General features: G+C 33.2%; 2 protein-coding genes across 2 annotated transcripts; both read right to left on the bottom strand.

Moving 5' to 3' along the window:
* Window positions 1-9,116: 9,116 nt before the first annotated feature.
* Window positions 9,117-11,717, bottom strand: LOC143069707 (toll-like receptor 4). The gene has a single exon (XM_076244481.1). It carries the CDS (start codon window positions 11,183-11,185, stop codon window positions 9,659-9,661), a length of 1,527 nt encoding a protein of 508 aa, XP_076100596.1. The 5' UTR covers window positions 11,186-11,717; the 3' UTR covers window positions 9,117-9,658.
* Window positions 11,718-22,394: 10,677 nt separating this feature from the next.
* Window positions 22,395-24,934, bottom strand: LOC143069699 (toll-like receptor 4). The gene has a single exon (XM_076244470.1). It carries the CDS (start codon window positions 24,915-24,917, stop codon window positions 22,419-22,421), a length of 2,499 nt encoding a protein of 832 aa, XP_076100585.1. The 5' UTR covers window positions 24,918-24,934; the 3' UTR covers window positions 22,395-22,418.
* Between the last annotated feature and the right edge of the window lie 292 nt (window positions 24,935-25,226).

Here is a 25,226-nt window from a genome sequence, read left to right as displayed (position 1 = left end):
TTTGATCCAGATACTTTGAGAAAAACTCTGACAAACTATCACAGAATTTTATCAATGATAGATAGGAAAATTATCTAAGAAAACATTTTTTCTGGAAAACTAAAAATCCATCAGTGGCAGTTATTTTACAGTTTGCACAATGCACTTTTTGTTATGTCTATCTGAAATTGCTAAAAAAAATTGTGAAAATAATTCACAATTGTTCATTCAAAAGCCTAAAATGATGTATCTGTAGTGATGTTTATATCATCAATGTTTCTATTGCATTTAGTCACCTTTTTTTTAAGAAAAGTGACTTCTTTTAACTGATTATCACATTTCCAGATAACTTGGTATAAATGAATAAGTGGCGGATCCAGCCATTTTAAAAAAGGGGGGGGTCCCAACACAGAGTAAAGGGGGGGTTCCAACTATATGCTCCCATTCAAATGCATTGATCGGCCAAAATAAGGGGGGTCCAACCCCCGGTACCCCCCCCCCCCCTGGATCCGCCACTGAATGATTCTTATGACACCTAGGATAGAATTTCACCTAGTGACTTTCTATTCAACTGACTTTGTACTTATACATATATCATTCCAGTAAGCTTTAAATAGAACGATGTATTCTTACTTCCTGCTTCATGATTTATTATGCTCCACAATATTAAGTTTGATCTGGAGTTATAAATGATGTCATAACTATTTTAGGCTATGCTATCAAAGAAAGCAACATCACATTGAATCAAATATAAGTATTCAAGTTGACCTTAGACGAATTTGTTTAGATTTTTTTATATCCCTCTTGGTATAGCTCTTTGTGTGGCTTTTAATGCATCATTGGCTAAAAATGTTTGGGTGGTTTGAGTATTCCTGCGATGGAGGTACATCAAGGAAAGGTCTTCTGAGGCTAGGCTAGAAGTTTAGAAAGTGATTTCTTGTCTTAGCTTTGCTAATGTGCGTAGTCTATATGCCTTTTTGTATTTCTTTGTTGACATATTTGGTTGTTTTTAAAATGATTAAGGGGACGACCATTTGATATTGTGGGGGGGGGGGGGGTGCATGCAGGAGGATTTATTTTTGTAAACTAAGAGGACAGATTATTCATTTTCTGCACTATTGAAGCAAGATTTTTCATTTTCATTAAAGCAAGGGACTGATTATTCATTTTCAAACTATATTTATGATATTCGAAAACATAAATTTTTAAAATGATTTGTTTATTACGAATAATACATGTATAGTCAAGTCATTGTGTACCATTTAATCAGAATTAATCATCATCCTCTGCAGAAATTAATCTTTTATATTCCCAACTGCATGTACATGTATTGCATACCTATTTAGTATTAAAGTTTGGTTGTAACTAGCTTCTTTAAAAGTATTGGCAAACATTTTTTGCCGAGCGGAGCGATGCAAAAATATTTTTGAAGGGTTTTGGATCCACTGAAGGCCGAAGAAGCTATAGAACAAATGATGCAAAATCATGCTCTTTTAATAGGTGACCCTTTCTTAATCTGAAAATGCAAGTTTTGTTTTAATAATTTTAACTTAAGTTTCTAGGGACAACATCAAAAGACCAATGTGCATGATAAAGCAAAAATGGATTTCACATAGTTAAGTCTGTGGCTGCTGGTATTTTATCGAGCCTGCAACTTTTGTTGCAGAAAGTTCAACATCGGGATGGTGATCCGGCGGCGGCGGCGGCGGCGGCGGCGTTAGTTTACTTCTTAAAAGCTTTATATTTTAGAAGGTGGAACACCTGGGTGCTTCATACTTTGTATATAGATGCCTCATGTTACGAAGTTTCCGTCAGTCACATGTCCAATGTCCTTGACCTCATTTTCATGGTTCAGTGACCACTTGAAAAAAAAGTTCAGATTTTTTGTAATGTTGAATTCTCTATTATTATAAGTAATAGGATAACTATATTTGATATGTACATACCTTGCAAGGTCCTCATGTCTGTCAGACAGTTTTCACTTGACCTCGACCTCATTTCATGGATCAGTGAACAAGAATTACTAGATTACAAAAGGAATGCAACACTAGAATACAGAAGGGCAATCAATAAACAATAGACAAATAATGAAGAAACATTGATCCCGAAAATTCAGGCCTACGTCTGAGGGAAAACAGAACTTGCTTCTTGCAAGGCACTCGCCGTGAACACAATTTGATATGGAGACAATCGTTTGGTCTTTTCCTACATGAGGCATTTGCCTCAATGTAGTTACGGCCCTGTTAAAATAAAAGTGAGGTATGGTTTCCTAAGACAATAATACCTCAAGTTAAATGAAACCAATTTTCAGACATTTCATGTATATTTAAATAATATCTATACTTTAATTATTAAAAAAATGGAAAGTGTTTCCTGATTTTTTTTGGGGGGAAAAGATGAATTTATGAAGAAGCTGGTGCCATCTCATACTGCTGAGTTATTTATTTTCAAAACATTGCAAGTCAGGTAATTTATTTTACCACAGAACAAACCATTTATTTTTGTGATTATCAAGGCTGAGTTATTTATTTTCAAAATCCTCCTCCCCCACCCAGAATATCAAATGGTCGTCCCCTAAGATTATAACACAAAGTTGACTGCTATAACTCTATTTTGACCTTATCAAGTCTGTTTGTTTTAATCACACATTGTTGTCAATATAAAGGAATTTTATGCACCTGAGATCACCCCCAGATGACCCCCAGTTTTTGGTGGCGGTTAGTGTTGCTTAATCTTTAGTTTTCTATGTTGCGTTTTCTGTACTATTATTTGTTTGTTTGTCTTTTGATTTTTATCCATGGTGTTGTCAGTTTATTTTCAATCTATGAGTTTAACTGTCCCTCTGGTATCTTTCGTCCCTCTTTTATGCAAATGTCATTCAAGTGAGAAGTTTAGCTAGCTATAAAACCAGGTTAAATCCTCCTTTTTCTACATCAGAAAGTGCCTGTTCCAAAAAGTAAGGAATATGACAGTTGTTATTCATTCGTTTGGTGTGTTTGAGCTTAATTTTGATTTTGTCATTTGATTACAGACTTTCTGTTTTGAATTTTTCTCGGAGTTCCTTATTTTTTTATTTTGCCTTTTTATCAAACACTCAGTCATGGTCATCACTAAATGAGGTTGATAAAACATTATTGTATAAAGATAAGGAGATATGGTATGATTGCCAATGAGACAACTTACCACCATAGTTCAAATGATGCGTCCATCTCACATTGTAAATTTTTACAACATCTCCTCTGAAATCTTTCACCAATTTCTACCAAACTTGAGGTTAATAATCCCTAATGTAGCTATTTCTGTTCTTGTCAATTGACCCAAATGCAACATAAAGAAAAGAACATAGGGATAAGATGTATCAATCTGACCGGACAAAAATGTTCGGAATGTCAAGATGCACCCACCTTCAATTTCCATCAAAATGATTATATGTTTCATATAAGATTACATAAATTTGTTTAATTAAATCAACACTTTTGGTAGTTGTTTCTGTCTGTGATCAGCTTAGCTATAGAGAATCAACCAATCTGGTAATATTACCGAAACCGTTGGATGTGTCCTCTGACGAACTGAGACTGCTTTACTTCCTCTTGTTACAGTAGTCTTTGATAGGCGGATATATTATTAAACAACGATTCGTAATCAATTTTGGGTCACCAAAACTTGGTTGGATCCAGTCTAATAATCTAATTGATAATTGCTGCCAAATTGAATCTCAAATCCTAACCAAATGACAATGTTCTACAACTTGTGGTCAAATTTTGACAACCAGTTACTATTTAGTTATTAATGAATACAAAACGAAACATCAGAGACGAAGAAACATTCTGAAGTACCGAATTAGGGTATCAATCAGATATTATAAAATTATGGAAAATAGAAAGCCAAGAACAATTTTAATGATAAACATAAATATACAAACACCGGATGAATGCATCAAAGTGAATAATGAATGGTTCTTTTTAAAAAGCTGTTACTCACGACATGCTTGTCATCGATTTATGACTTGAACAGCGGCTTACTACTGTTGCCTTTTAGTTCATACTAGTTTCTAGATATTAAATGTTATAGTATTTACATTTTTAACCAATAAAAATTTCATATTAAATTGGGATTTTTTTTTTCTATTTGAAATTACCTTATTTAGTTTGTTTTTACTTTTTAGAATTAGATAAGAAATACATTTATCAAACAATTTCTCAATCAACACAACATTTCTTTCGGTAACTATACTGATAAAAAAAGTTATTTTGAAATCCCAGTTATGTTTGTTAACTATAATTTCAGGTCAATTGAAAAGAATAGGAAACAGGCATATTATATATGACTTCATGGTGAATACATCTCGTGCGTGAACAATTAGTAGTTGTCTTCACAAATGCGTTTTTAAACGGAAATCTGCATCTTTTTAAAAAGTAAAATTTTGAACTCGCCTTTTAATATGAAAATTCGAATATATATTTCTAAAAGCACAACCATTCAACATCATGTCTGTTCAGAATTTCCACGATAACAACGATAACTTTATCTGAATGAAGTGGACTTTGACTGCTGTACCCCTAGTTTGGACATTTTTGTCTGTTATGTCTGTTTGTTTTGGTTACACGTTGTTGTAAATATAGAGACATTTTACGCTACTATCATAGAAATAAGAAGATTACCTAGCTATAAAACATGGTTTATTCCACCATTTTCTACATAAGGAAATACCTGTATCCAGTCTGGAATGTGACAGTTGTTGTTCAGATTGCGTTAGGTTTACTGCTGAATGTTTTGGAGGAATATAGTAAACTCCATTATGAAATCATAAATTCTGATGATTGTCAGATTCTATTTGTCTGGTCTAAAACCTAGTTTTTACGTTTCAATGAAACACATTACTAGTATGTGGTTTTCATTTTATTTAATTTTTTCAAACCGACTATAGTGCCTAACAAGATTTTTTGAGGGAATTCGATGTTTGCTATACCATTGTTCATTTCAACGAACTTTATGACAATACCACTGTACCAATCGAATTGAAATATTTTCTAGTATTTTGAGAAATGATTTTACTATGTAGTCACGTATTTTTTGTGAAACATTTAATGTTTTAAAAAGGTCGAATTTTCTGTATAAAGTCAATAATTTTTCTTTAGTTTTTTTCTGCCAGGAAACATAACATTCACTCTGTGGTTAAAGTTTTTAAAATTTTAATAATTTTCTTAAACTATCTTGGATTTGTACAAAACTCGAACAGAAGCTTGTTTATGATCAAATGCTAGTATCTAGAAGGAAGTTTTATTAAAATTTGTACCTGTTTTCCGTATTTTACTTATAAATGGACTTAGTTTTCCTTCCTGTTAACATTACACACAGTCTGCAGTTAAATATTTTAAAACATTTATTAGATTTATAAACAATCCTGATTTTTACAAAACTTGTACAGATGCTTCTTACAATCAGAAGATAGTATCACGAGGAATAATTTTATTATTTTTTCCCTAATTTTTGTTCACCTGCGATAACAGCAAAAGTAGCCGAGACACTGGGTTCCGCGGAACCCTTACGAATATTTCTAGGGTTTTTGTGCCAGGATTTTGCAAGTCTTTTTCGATATTAATTCTACCTTAGGTATTTTCTACATTTTTCAACATTCCGAAAGCTGTCAGAGCTTAATATAAAGTATTTGCTTTGCTTATTGTTGAAAGTCGTACGGTGACCTGTAGTTGTTTAAATTTTCGTCCCTTTGAGTTACTATACTCGCGCTTTCAAAAGGAGGCTGTAAAATTGATGGCGGGAGTCTGTATGTCCGTTCGTCTTTCCGTTCCCTTTGTGTATCATCAAGCTCTTATTAACCACTAGCGAGTTGTAAATGAAACTCGCAAATGTTTTAACATACGATGACTTTTTTTTGTACATTCTATTTCATTTCATTTTCAGGTAAATTTTTCGCTTTTAGTTTCTCCTCCGAAACCTCTTATCGGATTTAATTATCATATTGTAGCGTCTTTCACTTCTTATGGTTTTGATCCATTTTTTCAGGTTTTCCCTGATGAACCAATATTAGATCATCAACTCTTGCTGTACATTTCATTAGTTTTATTAAAACTTTCACAGAATCTTCCCAATATAATGTCATTGTGCACTTTTTTTTGTTTGAATAATTTTTTGGGTTTCAATTAACAAATCTTAGGCTTGTTGATTACTTCATGTGGGTGTGTTTGCACCATGTTGTGAGATTTGCTCGCAGTACCTCTTGTTTTTTTGTTATTTTTTGTTAAAGTAGAATACAATTCCTGGTTCATGAAACTATAACTCTTATATGACGTTATATGTTGCCCATATGTAGAACTCTAAAGTGCGTTGGTACTCTAAAGTGCGATGCCTACACACGCTAAAGTGCGATGGTCCGCCAAAGTATAGACGTAATAAACGTGCTTTGGATTATGACGTGAACAGTCGTTTAAACAAACACGAAAATGAACATGCCGAAAGAAAATTGTGGAATATATGATTAACAAAAAAATAACTTAAGGTTCTCCTCCGAAACCTCTTATCGGATTTAATTATCATATTGTAGCGTCTTTCACTTCTTATGGTTTTGATCCATTTTTTCAGGTTTTCCCTGATGAACCAATATTAGATCATCAACTCTTGCTGTACATTTCATTAGTTTTATTAAAACTTTCACAGAATCTTCCCAATATAATGTCATTGTGCACTTTTTTTTGTTTGAATAATTTTTTGGGTTTCAATTAACAAATCTTAGGCTTGTTGATTACTTCATGTGGGTGTGTTTGCACCATGTTGTGAGATTTGCTCGCAGTACCTCTTGTTTTTTTGTTATTTTTTGTTAAAGTAGAATACAATTCCTGGTTCATGAAACTATAACTCTTATATGACGTTATATGTTGCCCATATGTAGAACTCTAAAGTGCGATGGTCTACGCTAAAGTGCGATGGTTGACGTTTGTTTGCTAAAGTACGGTGTAATATCACGCTAAAGTACGATGGACCAAAAGGGTAATGTGTAAGGACTTAAAACGTTAAAGAACACGGATGTTAATAAATAGTCTTTTTCGCAAAACTAGTATGCTAAGGTTATGTTACATATGTGATAGGCTTTATAATTACCGATAGGCTTAAGTCATTGTTTTTAAATCAAGAAGAACGACCACGTAATTATTGCTAAAATGATAATTTAGGTGTGACAAAAATCTATATATCTTGTATATGATTTTTTTTAAAGTTCGGGCCGGTATCAAATATTTGATAACTTTTAAGTTGGCGTAACTTGCCGTTCACACAGTCTATCACTAAATAAATGTAAAGTCATCATTGTAAATTACAAATACGAAATTCGTTCATTGCGTGACATTTATTTGTTTTAAAAAATCTTAATTTAAATGAGAAAGAAATGCAATGTTCTCCGAGCTTTCTCCTTTTTCGCAGCGAGTACAAATACAATGTACAAACTAATGTTTTAGCTGGCAATTTATGATTTACGCATGAAAAATGTAAAATAAAGATACATTTTTGTAACTTGCTATTATGTCTCTGATTTGACCGACTTTACTTTTCAATAAAATCGACAATATTTTAAAAACAGGGACCGCAACGTAAACTGCAACATAAACACTGATTCTGATGTATCCGTTAGCTTCTATTAGAAACAAGATAAAGTTAGGATACTTATGCACTTTAAGGTAGCACAATACAAAGATTTTTCATCCCCAACCAGCCATCTTTAAACTCATCTTTCTTTAAATTTTATAAATGAGGTACCAAAAGAAAGAAGAAGGATTAATCTTCCAAATTGTGATAATTTCATTATGACATAATTATTACATAATTAATTGTTATGTAATTAGTTGCCATATTGTGATGTCCATACTTGAATGAATTTAGCTTCTTTGTTATTCATAGCATCCCAAAATATTTTATAGATTCTTGCACAACACAGTTTGACCTCCAAAACTGTGTCTCAGATTGTTCCTATTGTATTTCATTCTCTCATAAATCTACAATGAAATTTGCAACAATAATTCATAAGAGACCACTAAATTCAATTGGGTATAAAATTTGTTCTATTGATGTTTTTGGAAATCTGAGACACAGTTTTGGAGGTCAAGCTGTGTTGAACCAGAATCTATCAAATATTTTGGGATGGTATGAAGAACAAAGACGTTAAATTCATTCAAGTGTGGACATCACAATATAGCAACTTATTACATAATAATTAATTATGTAATAATTATGTCATAATGAAATTATCCTAATTTGAAAGAGGAATCTTTCTTCTTTCTTTTGGTACCTCATTTATAATATATAAAGCAGGATTAAATTAATTACATCAGTTTAAAGTTGTCCGATTGGGAGTGAACAAATCTTTGTATTGTGCTACCTTAAGTTATTTTTTTGTTAATCATATATTCCACAATTTTCTTTCGGCATGTTCATTTTCGTGTTTGTTTAAACGACTGTTCACGTCATAATCCAAAGCACGTTTATTACGTCTATACTTTCGCGGACCATCGCACTTTAGCGTGTGTAGGCATCGCACTTTAGCGAAGACCATCGCACTTTAGCGTGACCATCGTACTTTAGCGTTCCCATCGCACTTTAGAGTTCTACATATATATTGCCATCCTTTAGGCAGGCACACTGACACAACAGTTAATCTGTGGCAGTTTATGGACGTTGCAAATTAGCACCAATACTATGAAATTCACGGTCATAGAGGAAACGGAGGGAGGTCATTGTGGTAGAGTGGTCTTATTAGTCGATGTACTGTATCACTGGCTAGTCAACACTGAGGCTTCTAGTTCAAATCCATCACAGAGCATGTGCATTGGACTCGAACAATAATTGAATAGATTCGTCAGTTTTACTATTTTTTACTAGGAACAGATTTTTGAATGCATTAAACATATTAACATATTTGTTTTTTTCGGCTGCAAGAGTGTTTAAGCAGACAGTCGATGTAAAAGAAAACTTGTTTGGCTCCAAACAGAAAACCCTCGTTTTTAGTTCCTTGATCTTTCATTTTCCTTTTTGGTTCTACTAATAAAATACGTCGCAGTGATTTTTTTCTATGTAACATCGTCTTACATCAAAACGCCATAAGGATTACTGTAGTTAATTTGAACTCTTGATGATAGAAAAATAACTTTATTTTATGATAATAATGTCAAGCTTTTGATGTGTCATTTACAGTAACAGAACATTGTAGCAAAAACACATTATTAACATATATTATTAAATGACAATAACAATACAGTCATTTTGATTGATTTCAAGCACTTACAGCTTCCAGCATTTTTTGCCAAAATACGACGTTCCCAAATTCGTCATCAGGGTATTCTATATAAGAATTGGAATCAATAAATTCCATCATCATCAAAGGCAATTCTCTGGGAGGAACATTAGTGAGAAAAACCATGAAAAGTATATTTTCATTTTCTCTTGTGTACATGCTTTCCATTTTTGCCATATTGAACTCAAACCTGCACCAGTTAGAAGCTAAGTAATGAGGACTTAGAATTACAACAGTTTTACGACTGTTGTGAATCGCACTTGTAATATTTGCTGCAATCTCGTTTCCTGGGAGAAAATCTCGCTTGTGTAAACAAAGCTTCAGATTACCGTCTCCTTCTAAATTTTTGATGACATCGTTATGAACAAAACCACAGTCTTGTTAGGCGTAAGAAATGAAAGCGTCATAGAGATAAGTTTTGTTTGCATGATCTATGACTGGAACATATCCACGGAACCTATTCTTAGTCATGTAAAAGATATTACGTAGTTTCCATCGATATCGGTAAAATAGTCCGAAGCAGACGATCGAAACAGACACAAAGATTGCGCCGGTTATTCCAATAATTATTACAGGGTAGGATGAACAATCTTTTTTCAGTTTGTTGTAAATGTTATTTACGTTTAAAAGTAATGTTTTCGTGCCGTTTTCATATTTACAAGAATAGTTTTCACGATTTAGTAACATTACTTTTGTTTCTGTCATCCATTTAAGAAATTTTAATGAAGCACATGAACAAATAAACGGATTTTCACTTAAATCCAATGACAACATGTGATCACGAGCAACTGATTCTAACTGACCAATTGCGACAGATCCTAAGAATTGAATACGATTTCTAGATAGGTCAATAAGTGATAAGTTTTTCATTTGAGTCAGTCTGAAATCAATATCTTCAAATAGATTATCATATAACTTTAACACTTCCAATCGTTCAAGAAATGCAAAAAATAAGGGTGGCAAAAACGGTATTCTATTCTGTGAAAAATCAATTATTTGCAAACTTTTGAGCGGTTTCAAAATTTGACCATCTACATCAAATTGAATGCTAAATCCAAGCAAATTATTATTTATATGAAGCTTTTCCAGTTTTTCAGTTCCTTTAAAAAAATATGATGAAATATTAGAGCAATAATTACTCGATAAATTCAAAAATTTCAGGTGTAAGAAATTCAATAATGGTCCGCGCCAGTGTGAAAGCAGGTTAAGACTGGCATCATAATATTCTAACCTATTTTCCATTAGTTCTAGCCGAGGGATATCAAATTGTAATTGACTTCCTCTCGAGTGAACTTCCCGTAAATTCGTTGGAAACGGAAGTGGGAAATTCACCCTAAAAGCTCTTTTTATACGCTTAGCTTTAAAGTTCGAGTCATATCTGTCGGTGGATTCTAATACAGGATTATGTGAAGTAAACTGGAATGACACGTTTAGAACAGAAATGTTCATGTTTCTTCCTTCCAAAATATATTGCCCAAACGTGAGCATGTTGTCGGCCATTGACAGTCTATTTAATGTTTTTGGCAACATTGAAACTACTCCTGATTTAACATTTTGCAATCTATTACTATCCATGTGCAGCTCTCTTAACTTTGTATGCTGAAGGTATTTCAATGTATGACGACCTATTTCTGAATTCATTGCGAAAGTTTCATGTACTTTGTTGAATTTCAGTACCTCAATGGATGTAAACTGTAAATCATAAGTTATATTTTCAATGCCATCAAATTTCAAATTCTCGTTGTAAGAAACGTTAAGATATGTCAGATTTTTCAAACCACTAAAGGTATTTTTCCAAACCTTTGTCACTTTACAGTGTGATATATCTATGTACCGAAGATTTGGTGTGTAATGGAAAAACCGTGACTGAATGAATCCAATGTCACAGTCTTTACTTGACAAATCCATGTATGTGAGTTTACTGAGCTCATTAAATCCTCGATCAAAACTGTCTCGTGGTAATCCATCCAACTTCAGAATTTCAAGTTCAGAAAGAGATGACAAACTTGGATATTTTTGAGTGGATGAATAATAACCTACGTTACTTTTTAAGTTAAGGTATCTTAGTTGAGGAGTACTTTTGAAACAGTCTGGAGGAATGGTATCAATATTATACTTTAAACTATTCGACTCGAGATTTAAAGTAACTAATTCTTCAAGTCCTTGAAAGGATTCCGGTAATAATAAAGATATACTGTTATGAGACAAATCTAGGTGTCTTAAGTTTTTAGCACTTCGGAAAATATAGTTTGGTATACGCTCGATTTTATTGTAGCTTCCGTCAAATGAATCTAGTAGAATCGATGAGTTGCAAAAATACGGAATGGCCAGCAGACCTCTACCGGAACATTTTGCTGATATCAGTTTTATAGTTGTGTTTAAGGTACATTCACAAGAGGATTCGAATGAGCATTTAAAACAAACGTCACAGTATGCCAATACTGATAATAACAGTATATATTGATGTACATATAAGCGCATTGTAAAAGACTTTTCTTGTAGTTGACCTAAAAATGAAACAAAAACAATATACATCTTCTGTTTAGAAAAACACTTCAGGGACGAAAGCAATTCTTAAACATATCTTCATAGATAATACACCATCTTACGAATAGTTAGTAACAGTAAAAATATTTTTTTAATGAGAATTTTTATTTCTAAGAAGAGACAAATAAAAAAGAAGATGTATAAAAACTATTATTTACCTGTATCCAGACTCTTTATAATGCATAACCAGTTACGAGGAAACCTTGTATGATTAAAAATACCAAAATACAGAAATAATTATACAGTAAATATTTCGAAATCTTGCGTTATCTATAAGGATGTAAGCAATAAAAAAAAAATACACTGTAAACATCACAAGACGAGGAAATTATACAAGATAATAAAAAAAAATCATTATTAAATCATTTATTAATATAATAGATATGGAGTTCTAGATTGTCTAACAAAGTCATCACAGAAACAAATTGTGTGGAAAAGACGAACAAAAATCTACAAAATCAAAACTTGAGACTGAGCAACAGAAACCCCAAAACCGAAAGTGATTTCAGACGCTCCAGCGGCGTTACCAGGTCCTTCTCCACACGTGACAATCGTCGTGTTGATTATTAAGTTAAATCTTTATACAGTTTTTCGTTCTTTTTTTTGCCATGTCTTTGTCAGTCTTTTTCCATTTTTATGTCTCCGTCGTCAACAATTGTTGGGTATTCTGCCTGAGTTAGTTTGATAGAAACTACCCGACTAGATCATTAATATTTTGTAAAACGTTGCATTACTTTCAGTTCTTTTCAGTTTAACGACTATATTGAGTACCTATCTCTTAGTCCATAGTCCAGTGACTTTGAACTAATAAGCCATTTAAGATAGTTAGTTTTGTGCTTAATTTAGTTTGATATGAACTAATTCTATAGACCAATATGTTCTATATTACTATCAGAACATATCAGTTTGACGACTATTGTATTGACTCTCCCCGAGGTCTTGGTCCAGTGACCTTCAAGCAATTAACACTTTTCACTGTAAAGTTTTATGATTAAGTTAGTTTGATATGAACTACTAACAATAAACAATACCTCAACATTGTCAATAACACTTCCCTGCGAAATGTGTTATCTAAAAGGTCTAAATCAATCAATTGGAAACACAACTTCAAAATACTGATTGATTCATTCGGGGATTATTCCAGGCAATGGGTTAAACGCGACGTAATACCGGATAAGATTAAGGCTGTGAGGACGTTGATACAAACAGAATTAAGAACTGAATGGGTCTATCAATACCCACGCTACGTCAATCTTTAATGACCCAAATGTTACAAAACACCTGTCCTACCCCAATAACAAATATGTTGTTGTCCCTGCAAATCAACACCAATACAACATGGCTTTTGCGTGTAAATCACATAAATGATTTAAGTATTGACAATTCACTTAGAAACCCAACACATACCACCACGACACTTACAAAAGAGAAAGTCCCATTAAGAACTGGGCATCACTGTATTGGATACCTAAACAATATAAGTGTCCCTATAAACAACAATATATTGGTGGGACTTAAAAGTGCTCCACTAAATTATTAACAACAATTTTATCAGCAATCAAAGGCGGGCTTCAAACTTATTTTGAAACTGCTTATTTTAGAGGTGACGTTAATCAGATGTGATACTAAAAAAACTCCAAGGATCAACAATCTAAGACTCGTTTATCCTACAATAGTGTTAAAAACATTTGACTTTTCTACACTTTACACATGCATACCCCATTCAAAACTAAAAGACAATTTGAAAAAAGTTGGTATTGTTTTGTTTCATAAAAAAGGAATGGCCAATGAAGATACAAGTATCTTGTTTTAGAGAGGGATAAAGCCTACTTTGTAAAAAAATCACTCTGATTCAAACAAAGAATTCTCTGAAACTGCATGACATAATCAAGATGCTTGATTTCTTGATCGACAACATATTTGTTACGTTTTTAGGACGTGCTTTATAACAAAACTATCGGCATTCCTATGGGAAACAACTGTGTCCCTCTTCTTGTCGACTTGTTCCTTTATTCTAATAAGGCTGACTTCATACAGGAATAAGAAAGACAAGAAGTTAGCAGTATCATAAAACTTTAATTTCCGCGTTATAGATACTGTTCTCTCACTAAATAATTCAAAATTTGGTGACAGTTGAATGCATCTATTCGATCCATCGAACCAGAAATGAAGGATACAACAGTCACAATCATACCACATCTTATTTTATGGTTAAGGCTGTCTCATAACTTGACTTACATCCAGACATTGACAATGATGTTTAGTTGAAAACATCATTTTGCGACAAAAGAGATGATTTCAGCTTCCCAATTGTGAACTTTCCTTTTCTTTGTAGCAATATTACAGCAACGCTCCCGCATACGGACTATATATCTCCCAATTGATACGATATTCTCGGGCTTGTTTTCCCAAATCATCATTTCCTTGATAGAGATTTGCTGTTCACAAGGAAGCTATCAAACCAAGAGTGTCAAATGGTAAAGTTGAAATAGTCCTTTCGTAAATTTTACGGACGCCATCACGATCCGTTCCACAGATGATAGCAGGTACGTTCTTTATGCATTTACTACAATCCCGTTCCCTTATCAAGAATGTGACCTACCGAATTAAACTTATTTCTGGGTTTCTACTTATATGAGGAACACGACGGGTGACACATTTGGAGCACGATCTGATTACCCCTACCGGAACACATGAGATGATCGCCAGTTTTATTTTGGGGTTCGTGTTGCTTCGTTTTGGTTTTTTTTACAATGTTCCGTTTGGTGTATTATTATATGTCTGTTTGTCCTTATCTATTTTAAGACATAGCGTTGTCAGTTTGGTTTGAGTTTGAATGTCCCTCTGGAATCTTTCACTCCTCTCTAACATATACAGTTACATTGCTGTTTGTACATCTTCGTTTATCAACCATTTAGTGACACTGCCAACTAGTTGGTCCAGCGACGTTGAATTAATTCGAAATGGTGTTGTCTTTCAGATTATGTTTTTCTAAATTTTATGCAGACAGGCGAGACATATCTCTGTGTCAACAGTGAGTGTATTCTACCTGAGGGACCTTTTGTATCTTTTTTCAAAATTTGTGGAGTTTTTATAGCTTACTATAGAGTATTTGCTTTGCTCATTGCTGGAAGAATGTAGTTGTTTGAATCGTTATCCCATAGGGTTACTATACCCACGTTTCAAAACGATATGTATACAGTGACTGTTGTTGTCCGTCACTTCATTCGTCCTTCTGTTCTATTTGCATCAAGTGCCCCAAACCGCTTGCCAGATTATAACTAAACTTTCGAAAATCTTACTCATACGATGACCTTTTGCGCATCCTACTTCGTGTCTTTTTCTATAAGATTATTCAGGTTTTCCCTATCAAACCCATGGACTTTGACATTGCTTAAACTGGGGGTAATAATATCGTATCGGCATCTGGTTTTGTATATCGTATTCCAATGTATTGAAACTGTCACATAATCTTTACCATGCAATGCCATTGGACACTTTTTTTCATTCTAAATTATTTTGTGTGTTCTACACTTGTTCATTACTTCATGTTAGTGTGATGGTACCATGTTGTGAGCTATGCTCGCAGTACTTCTGGTTTTTAAAGTAGAGTGGTTTTCCTGGTTCATGGTACTTGTTGTGAATAGTTGTAGTTTCAGTTTAGTATTTTCTACTCTTTTATTTGCTTAACGTTTTACCGCCATTTTGACGTAACAATAGGCCCGCAACGTCGTCACTTGCCGACGTCACTTTGTATTTCTTACTCTAGTAAAGCATACGAAACATTGAAGACGCTTTTGTGTGTACTCGCCTTTATTATCGATACGTCCAAAACAGTACTATTACACTTATATATGACCTTATAATTATGTTGCCGTTATTTGAAAATTTTTGGTGCAGTGTTATAAAAGTTTCTATGTTGTTATTTCTTTTTAATCACCAACTTGTTAGTGTGTAGATAAAAGTGTCATAACTTCTAGTATATAAACAATGTATTTCCTATTCTAAATTCTGTCCATTCTTAAAACTAAATACTTCTATGAAATATTGCAAAGTCAACGACTCGGTCACTTTGAAATAAAATTAATGCTTCAAACAGTTGGTGTTTCCAATTTTCTAGATCAACCTTCAACAGGACTGCTCAAATACCAAAATTATCGAACAAAGAATCAAGTTAGATTTTGTTGGACTTTTTTCTGTGTGTATTTGGGGTATAATGCTGAAGAATAAAACTTTAAAATTTTCTGTTGCAATTAATTCACGGTTAGGATAAAATTTATGCTAAATTGACTGGACTATTTGTAGAAGAAGCGCATACAAAATTTTAACCCTGTATCTTTGACGGGTTTATTTCAAAGAATTTCATCGTCTTTTTATCATTTATTATTATACTAACTTTTTTTAGTTTTCTATGGTCTGTCTTTTTTCTTTATTTCTATGGAATGGTCAGTTTGTTTCCGACTTGAAATTCAAATATCTTCGGTATCATTCCACGTTCTCTTCTCTTTAACAGGAGTAATACGAAGAGCGTCAGTAGTGGTGATCTTTTCAGAACACCTCAGTTTATCCTTTGTTCTAATTAGGTTTATAAGTTAGTATAAATAGCACAAGATATTAAGATACATGTCAATACGAAAGAAACCAAACGACACAAACCATCGAAAGGCGTTATATGTCAATATTCGGTTTTCAACAACAATGTTGTGTCTGTAACATTATGGAGAAAGTCATCAACACTTATGAATGATTTTAAAAGAAAAAAGAAAAAATCTGATAATTCAAATGTAATCACAATTTTAAAAAGTCAAAAGAGGTCTATAAAACTTATATGTTTTCAACAGACTGTCGGCATTCCAATGGGAACCAATTGTGCCCCTCTTCTTGCCGAATTATTTCATTATTAATACGGGGCTTCTTGCCGACTTGATTCTATATTATTACGAGGCTGACCTCATTCAGGAACTTCTTAGGAAGAAAGATACGAAGTTACCCCTATCCTTTACTTTCCGCTATATAGATGATGTTCTCTCACTAAATAATCAAAATTTGGTGACTATGTTGAACGCATCTATTCCATCGAACTAGCGATAAAGGATACAACAGATACAGGTAAGTCGGCCTCATATCTTGACTTATATCTAGAGGTTGACAATGAGGGTCGGTTAAAAACAAAATTTTACGTTAAAAGAGATGATTTCATCTTTCCAACTGTGAACTTTCCATTTCTTTGAGGCAACATTCCAGCGCCTGAATACGGAGTATATATGTAACACTCCCAAACGTGTCCTTCCCCCAAAACGTGTCTGATTCTCCCAAACGTGTCTTTTCTCCCCAAACGTGTCCATAATATGCAATATTCCCCAAACGTGTCCGATTTCATAACCCCAAACGGGTCCGATAATTGTTATTCGCCGAAACGTGTCAACTTTTACACGCCAGAACGCCTCACGCCTTTTAGCGCTAATACATGTATTTCCTAAATGAAATAGATAACGTTAATCTGTAACTATGAATTAACTTTAGACTGAAATTGCTTATTGTCTAGTTGCAAGTATTTCATACTCATTTAGAGCGAACATACCAATAATACCAGAGTTGAATTAATCGTTTACCATATAAATTATTTTGTACTAATAAACTCCGATGATACCTTTTATATCAATCCGAATATTGCACGGCGGGCTTTCAGCAGAATTGGCTTCACTCTTGTCAACAGTTCTGATACTGTAAAAGCTCTTCAAATCATGAACGGGTTATTAGGTTTTTTATAAATTTTAGGTTTCCAGCATCACTTAAGTCACACGATCAAGAGACATAACGTCCAGTGCCAAATATTTCATGTATTATTTGAACAACATTATGTTAACAATACACATATACTGTAGATAGGTTCTACAAATGCATTATCATACCGGGAAATATTGGATTGGGCCTAAATTTTTACGGTTATTCAGAAATTTGAATTTAACAATAGATTTTTTTGGAGAACCATTTAAGAGCCAAATTTTTTTTATGACTTCAGTAAGAAACTAGTTCAATCTCCATTATGTTATACAATGCCGTTTTAAATAAAATGTGCGGTAATTTTTTTTTTAAATGTTGCCTTCAGAAATACAACTTACACGACACCACGAAAGACTGAAATGCTACAAAGGTTTTAATGCGCATAGAAAGTGACATACTCCCTACAAAAGGTATCTGATTTAATATCTACAATTTAACTGGCTGCTTACAATTACATCCTACATAGCCAGACGGACGCCCCCACTTTTTCCCATGTTATACTGCCGGTTTAAAAAAGACCTAAAGTAATTTATTTCTATTTTTTAATGAAATAGCAAAATGAGTTTCCATAATGAAAAAGCAATAACCAAATAACGTACGTATTTGTAAAATGAACACGAATGATAGTTCTAATTAAAGAAAATAAAAGATTGATATGGACACGTTTGGTGGATTGGACACGTTTGGGGGTTTATACAAATGACTTAGAGTCCTTTTACAACTAGAAAAGTTTTGCAGTTCAGTGACGTCGATGTGGACACGTTTTTGGGAATCGGACACGTTTAGGGGGAAGGACACGTTTCTGAGTGTCACATATATCTCCGAATTGATAGGATATTCCCGGATTTGCATTCCTATCATGATTCCCTTGATAAAGGGTTGCTGCTCACAAGGAAGCTATAAAACCAAGAGTTCCAGATGGTGAAGTTGAAATCATTCCTTCGTAAAACCATATTGGACACAACTTTTTGGAACTTTGGTTCTCATTGCTCTTCAACTTTGTATTTGTTTTGGTTTTCGAATTTGTTTCATCTGAGCAACATTGGTTAGTTTTGTGTGGACGAAACGCACGTCTGGCGTATCAAATTTTAAACCTGGTACTTTTTGTTAGCTATTATTCGTGTGATTCTCTGTTCTATATGTTCTCCCATTTATTTGTATTGTAGTCTTATCATGTAATGTTGTCATTTTAATGTTATAACTAACATTGCAATAAAAGCGGGAGGTTTGGCATGCCACAGAACCAGGTTCAACCCACAATATTTTCTTTAAATGTCCTGTACCACGTAAGGAAAATGGTCATTGTTATATTATAGTTCGTTTCTGTGTGTGTTACATTTTAATGTTGTGTTTCTGTTGTGTCGTTGTTCTCTTATATTTGATGCGTTTCCCTCAGTTTTAGTTTGTAACCTGGATTTGGGGTTTTTTCTCTATCGATTCATGAGTTTGGAACATCGGTAAACTGCTGTTGCTTTTATTTACGGACGCCATCACGAGTTGTTTGACGGCTATGGAATAACCGTTTCACAGATGATAACAGATATATTACTTATTTCGTAACTACAATCCCCGTCCCTTTTAACGAATATGACCTACCGACTTAGACTATTTACCTGGTTTATAATAACATGAGCAGCAGGAAGGGTGCCACATGTGGAGCAAGATCTGCTTACCCCCAAGTTTTTGGTGAGTTTGTGTTACTTAGTCTTTAGCTTTCTATGTTGTGTGTTGTATTCTATTGTTTGTCTTTTCCTTTTTAGCTATGGCGTTGTCAGTCTATTTTCTATTTAAGCGTTTGACTCTCCCTCTGGTATCTTTCGCCCCTCTTTCATGTCGCTATCTTCCATATCATAAGAAATTGCTGAATATAAATTGGATGCCCTTCCTTAGAATTGGATGTATTGGAATGTGGTCGGCAGCTTTGTTTTCAGAAACGGCCTATTTTCTCATAGTCTCAATGATATTGTAGCTATACAAACAAACACAAAGTATAATTCCAGATATGTTAATTTTATTTGAAATAGAAGAACTATCTTTGGTTAAAAGCTTTTAAGGGATTCAACACTTTGGTCCAATATTATGGAATTCACTATTAAAGAGGAAACGAATCATAATCAAATTAAAAGTATGATACTGAATTGGAATGGAAATGGAAGTGTGAATTATTTTATTGGTTATGTTTTTGGTTTTTTTTAATAACCATATACAGACTTAAATTAAATTTATCTGATCTTATCTAAACTTACTATTCGAAATATTTTCAGTTTGATTTTTGCATAGTTCAGTAAAAATCCTACTTCAATACTTAAATTAAAATATAACACAGCTTTTAAACTGATAAGAGATATGTTCCCACATAATTTCCTTAAGCGTTCCGTAAGAAGTGTAATAGGTCTATAAGTTAGTGTACAAACCGAATTATGAGTGCGTAAATTTTTCTGCTATCATAGACTTATTATTGGTAATAGAAATCATCTTTTTAAGTTATCTTGCCACTACAAATGTATACCATTGATTTAATATGCTGTCGCTACTTTAATATGGTTGCATTTCATGTGCAAGCCCATACGACAGCTCGATGTTTGTGACTTAACATATCTAACTATTACGTTTTTTTTATGCTTTCGACAAATGAAAAACAGAAAGGCATAGAATTTTGCACGCATTAAGCATATTGACACATTTCACCATTTTGTTGAAAGAGAGCATACGATACAGTTATCTCAAAAATGTAATAAAAATATATGCTAGTAACGTCATGTGCTTATTTCAGAGGTAAAGTAAAAACTGTGGTTTCTTTGAAATGTTTTTCCATTAAACAGACCTTATCTTTTTGTTTCAAAAGTAAAACACTATCTTCGCTAGCCAAGGGTTACGATCCACTTCCCTCCTCTCTGCGGAGGGAAGTGGATCGTTACCCTTGGCTAGGGAAGATGGAAAAACCCATGCGGGTTTGGAAAATCTTACATACAGAAGTATGCTCTCAATTTGTGAGACAATTTTTTTCAAAATAAATAATTTTATACGAATTGTCGTTATTTAGGACAAAAAAGGCATTTTTGGATCTTTGTTCGCTTTAAAAAAAAATCATCGGTAATTTTTTTTTCAAAAGTTAGTACAAAGAATTTTCATACAAAATCAATTCCAATGTCCATTTAAAAAAGAAAGGTCAATGTACTCCTTTTCAACTCACGATTAAAATAAAAGTCGAAAAATACATCTTTTGCAGATATGTCACAGTTTGACGTCGTGAAAATTAACATTTCACGTAAGCGACGTCATTACCCTAAATGGAACTGTATCGTTTCACCTAAGGTGGTACAGAAACATATATAAAAGATATTCTGTTACCAGGGTGGTATGGTGTCTTTAGTCAGCTTGGAATGTAAATAACAGAAAACATTTAAGTCCAGATTTTAAATAAAATTAGAAAAATTTGAAGATGAATGCAGACTCTTAATGTGAATTTTTATTTAAAAATATTTTTACAAGCGTATATTATTTTTGCTAAATTTATAATGTTTTTAAATTGTCATTTTGACGGGAGGTAACTCTGATCGATATAGTGCATTTTCTGAAGGAATCTACGTGAAATTTTGCTGTTTTATATTTCATATTTCAGCCACAAAAAACGTACGTTTAGCCCTTTTTTTTTATTTTGATATTCTCTAAGGATTTTCTAAAAGCTTTCTTCTCGTATTGTATTTAACAATAATATCATTTGGTTTAGCTTCTAATCGCATTATAATGAATTTCCCTGTATAATCCATGAGTTATCTTGTCATAATCTGTTGTTTGAAAACATGCTCGATTACCTACCATATATATTATATTTTTGAACATATCATAATATATACTACGTTTTGAAAAATAAATTTGAGAATGGAAATGGGGAATGTGTCAAAGAGACAACAACCCGACCACAGAATAGATAACAGCAGAAGGTAACCAACAGGTCTTCAATGCAGCGAGAAATTCCCGCATCCGGAGGCGCCCTTCAGCTGGCCCCTAAACAAATATGAAGTATGAACAAATTCTTTCATTTTTAATTCATTCTTAATTCCTTCAAGCAAACACATTCGACTGCAAAGGAAACAAAGACTCAGAGGCTTACTTGTGATCACTTGTTTATCTCCAAACAGATACACTTGTTTTTAAATGTTTGAGATCTCATTGTCCTTTAGGGGCTACTAGTATGTCGCAGTGTTTGTGTTTATGTAACATCGCCTTCTATCAAAACGGTATACGAATTACTATCAATAGTTTGAACTGTTATTTAAAAAAGTCTTTATTTGCTTTGATTTTAATGTCCAATCAATCCCAATATAATTAGGTGTGCTAAAGCAGCGAGTCTAAAAGCAGCGAGGTTTTTTGTTTTTGTTTTTGCAGATGCATTTTAATGCATGTAACCGGTTAATTTGATGATGTAAGAGATTTTTCTACGACTTTTTGTTGCTTATCATTTGTAAAGTTGCGAAAACATGGCGTTACATATCAAATATATGACATATATGACCCTACTATTACATCGTTTGACCTTTACCGTTTTATTTTTTTAAATCTGTGTCGAAATTTAGGATGATAATGTTTAGAATCATAGACATCATTAGACGATAACGTTGTCCTCCCGTATCAATAGGTATATACATGTATATATATCGACAACTCATATGATAAAGACATCAAACTCTATCATTTTTACATGAGTCCTTATGATGTATCGTTAACAGTCACAGTGTATTTTAGTAAGCCAAATTACCATAAACAGATATTATCAAATGACACAAACAATTCGGTAATTTTATTGAATTCAAGCACTTACAGCTTCCAGCATTTTTTGCCAGAATACGACGTTCCCAAATTCATCATCAGGGTATTCTATATAAGAATTGGAATCAATAAATTCCATCATCATCAAAGGCAATTCTCTGGGAGGAATATTAGTGAGAAAAACCATGAAAAGAATATTTTCATTTTCTCTTGTGTACATGCTTTCCATTTTTGCCATATTAAACTCAAACCTGCACCAGTTAGAAGCTAAGTAATGAGGACTTAGAATTACAACAGTTTTGCGACTGTTGTGAATCGCACTTGTAATATTTGCAGCAATCTCGTTTCCTGGGAGAAAATCTCGCTTGTGTAAACAAAGCTTCAGACTGCCTTCTTTTTCTAAATTTTTGATGACATCGTTATGAACAAAACCACAGTCTTGTTCGGCGTAAGAAATAAAAGCGTCATAGAGATAAGTTTTGTTTGCATGATCTATGACTGGAACATATCCACGGAACCTGTTCTTAGTCATGTAATAGATATAACGTAGTTTCCATCGATATCGGTAAAATAGTCCGAAGCAGACGATCGAAACAGACACAAATATTGCGCCGGTTATTCCAATAATTATTACAGGGTAGGATGAGCAATCTTTTTTTAGTTTATTATTAATGTTATTTACGTTTAAAAGTAATGTTTTCGTGCCGTTTTCATATTTACAAGAATAGTTTTCACGATTTAGTAAAACAACTTTGGTTTCCGTCATCCATTTAAGAAACTTTAAAGAAGCACATGAACATATAAACGGATTTTCACTTAAATTCAATGACAACATGTGGTCGCTCGCAACTAATTCCAACTGATCAATTGCCACAGATCCTAAGAATTGAATACGATTTCTAGATAGGTCAATAAGTGATAAGTTTTTCATTTGAGTCAGTCTGAAATCAATATCTTCAAATAGATTATCATATAACTTTAATACTTCCAACCGTTTAAGAAATACGAAAAATAAGGGTGGCAAAAACGGTATTCTATTCTGTGAAAAATCTATTATTTGCAACATTTTGAGCGGTTTTAAAATTTGACCATCTACATCAAATTGAATGCTAAACCCAAGCAAATTATTTTGTGCATACAACTTTTCCAGGTTAACCGTTCCTTCGAAGAAAACCGTTGATATGTTAGAACAATAATTACTCGATAAGTTCAAATGTTTCAAATGATGAAAATTAACCGTTGGACCTTTCCAGCGCGCAAGCAGGTTACTGCTGGCATCCAAATATTCTAGATTGTTTTTCATAATTTCAACTCTCGGAATGTCATACTGTAATTGACTTCTCCGAAAGTGAGCTATGCGAAGATTTTTTGGAAACGGAAGTGGAAAGTCAACTCTTAGGTTTCTTTTCCAGCGGTTTATTCTATAATTTGGTTCATTCACAGACCCTAACTCGGGTTGATGTGAGGAAAACTGATATGAAACATTTATAAAGCTGATGTTTAGGGTTTTTGCTTCTAATATGTATATTCCAAACGAAAACATATTGTCAGCAGCTGATAATATATCAAGTGTTTTAGGCAGTATTGAAAGCACCCCAGTCTTGACAAGTTGAACTCTGTTACTATCCATGTGCATCTCTGTTATATTTGTATGTTGAAGACCTTTCCATGTATTACGACCAATTTCTGTGTTCATTTCGAATGTTTTATGCACTTTATTAAATTTGAATATTTTAATAGCTGTAAACTGTAAGTCGTGAGTTACATTTTCAATGCCAGCAAACTTCAAATCTTCATTTTCAGAAACATCAAGATAAGTTAAATTTTTCAAATCGCTAAATGTATTTTTCCAAATCTTTTTTACTTTACAATGTGATATATCTATATAATGAAGATTTGGCGTTGACAGAAAAAACTCTGATCTAACGATTTTGATATCACAATCTTTACCAGACAAATCCAAAACTTTAAGTTCCTTGAGTGTTTCAAATCGTTGTTCAAAACTGTCCTTTGGTAATCCATCAATTTTTAAAGTTTCAAGTTCAAACAAAGCTGACAAATTTGGATATCTTTGAGCAGTCGGATAAAACCCGATATTGTTTTTTAGATACAGAGATTTCAAATGATATAAATTTTTGAAGCAAGTCGGTGGAATGGTGTTAAATGTATACGTTAAACCGTTCCGCTCAAGATTCAAAGTTATCATTTGTTCTAGTCCGTAAAATGATTCAGAAAAAAGTACTGAAATGTTGTTGTCCGATAAATTCATGTGAAGTAAATTGTTTGTGTTCGAAAATGTGTAGTTTGGTATCTGATCAATCTTATTGTGGCTTGCGTCAAACGATTCTAGCAGACGTGCAGTCGTACGAAAGTTTGGAAGGGTATCCAAACCTCTATTGGAGCATAATGCTGATGTTAAATTTGTTGACGCATTCACAATACAATCACAAGAAGAATCAAATGGACATTTCGAACAGAAGGTGGTAGTTGTCGAAATTAACAGAACTAACAGTATACTGTTCTGTATATATTTGTACATAATTCGTTGATATTGATGCTGAAAATAAAAGTAATAAGTTGTCAAAATAGAATATCAACGGTCTATACATTTGATTATACCTAAATCAGCACATCATTTTCGAAGAAAACAAAACATTTATGATTTCATGGAACCCTGTGTTCTGCCTGCGATTTTTATTGTCTCTTGTTATTAATCTTGGAAAGCTTCTTCAATGTTTGGCGCTATCTCCACAAGATTGCAGTTGATAATTTATCACCAAAAAAAACTTAGGTAAATACAATGTAGTAACAACGCCAACTAACAAAGAAACAAAGTAATAGTATCATG

The sequence above is a fragment of the Mytilus galloprovincialis genome, chromosome 1 (genome assembly GCF_965363235.1).
Source record: "Mytilus galloprovincialis chromosome 1, xbMytGall1.hap1.1, whole genome shotgun sequence".
Classification (NCBI taxonomy): domain Eukaryota; kingdom Metazoa; phylum Mollusca; class Bivalvia; order Mytilida; family Mytilidae; genus Mytilus; species Mytilus galloprovincialis.
This window is presented reverse-complemented; position numbering and strand designations above follow the sequence as displayed.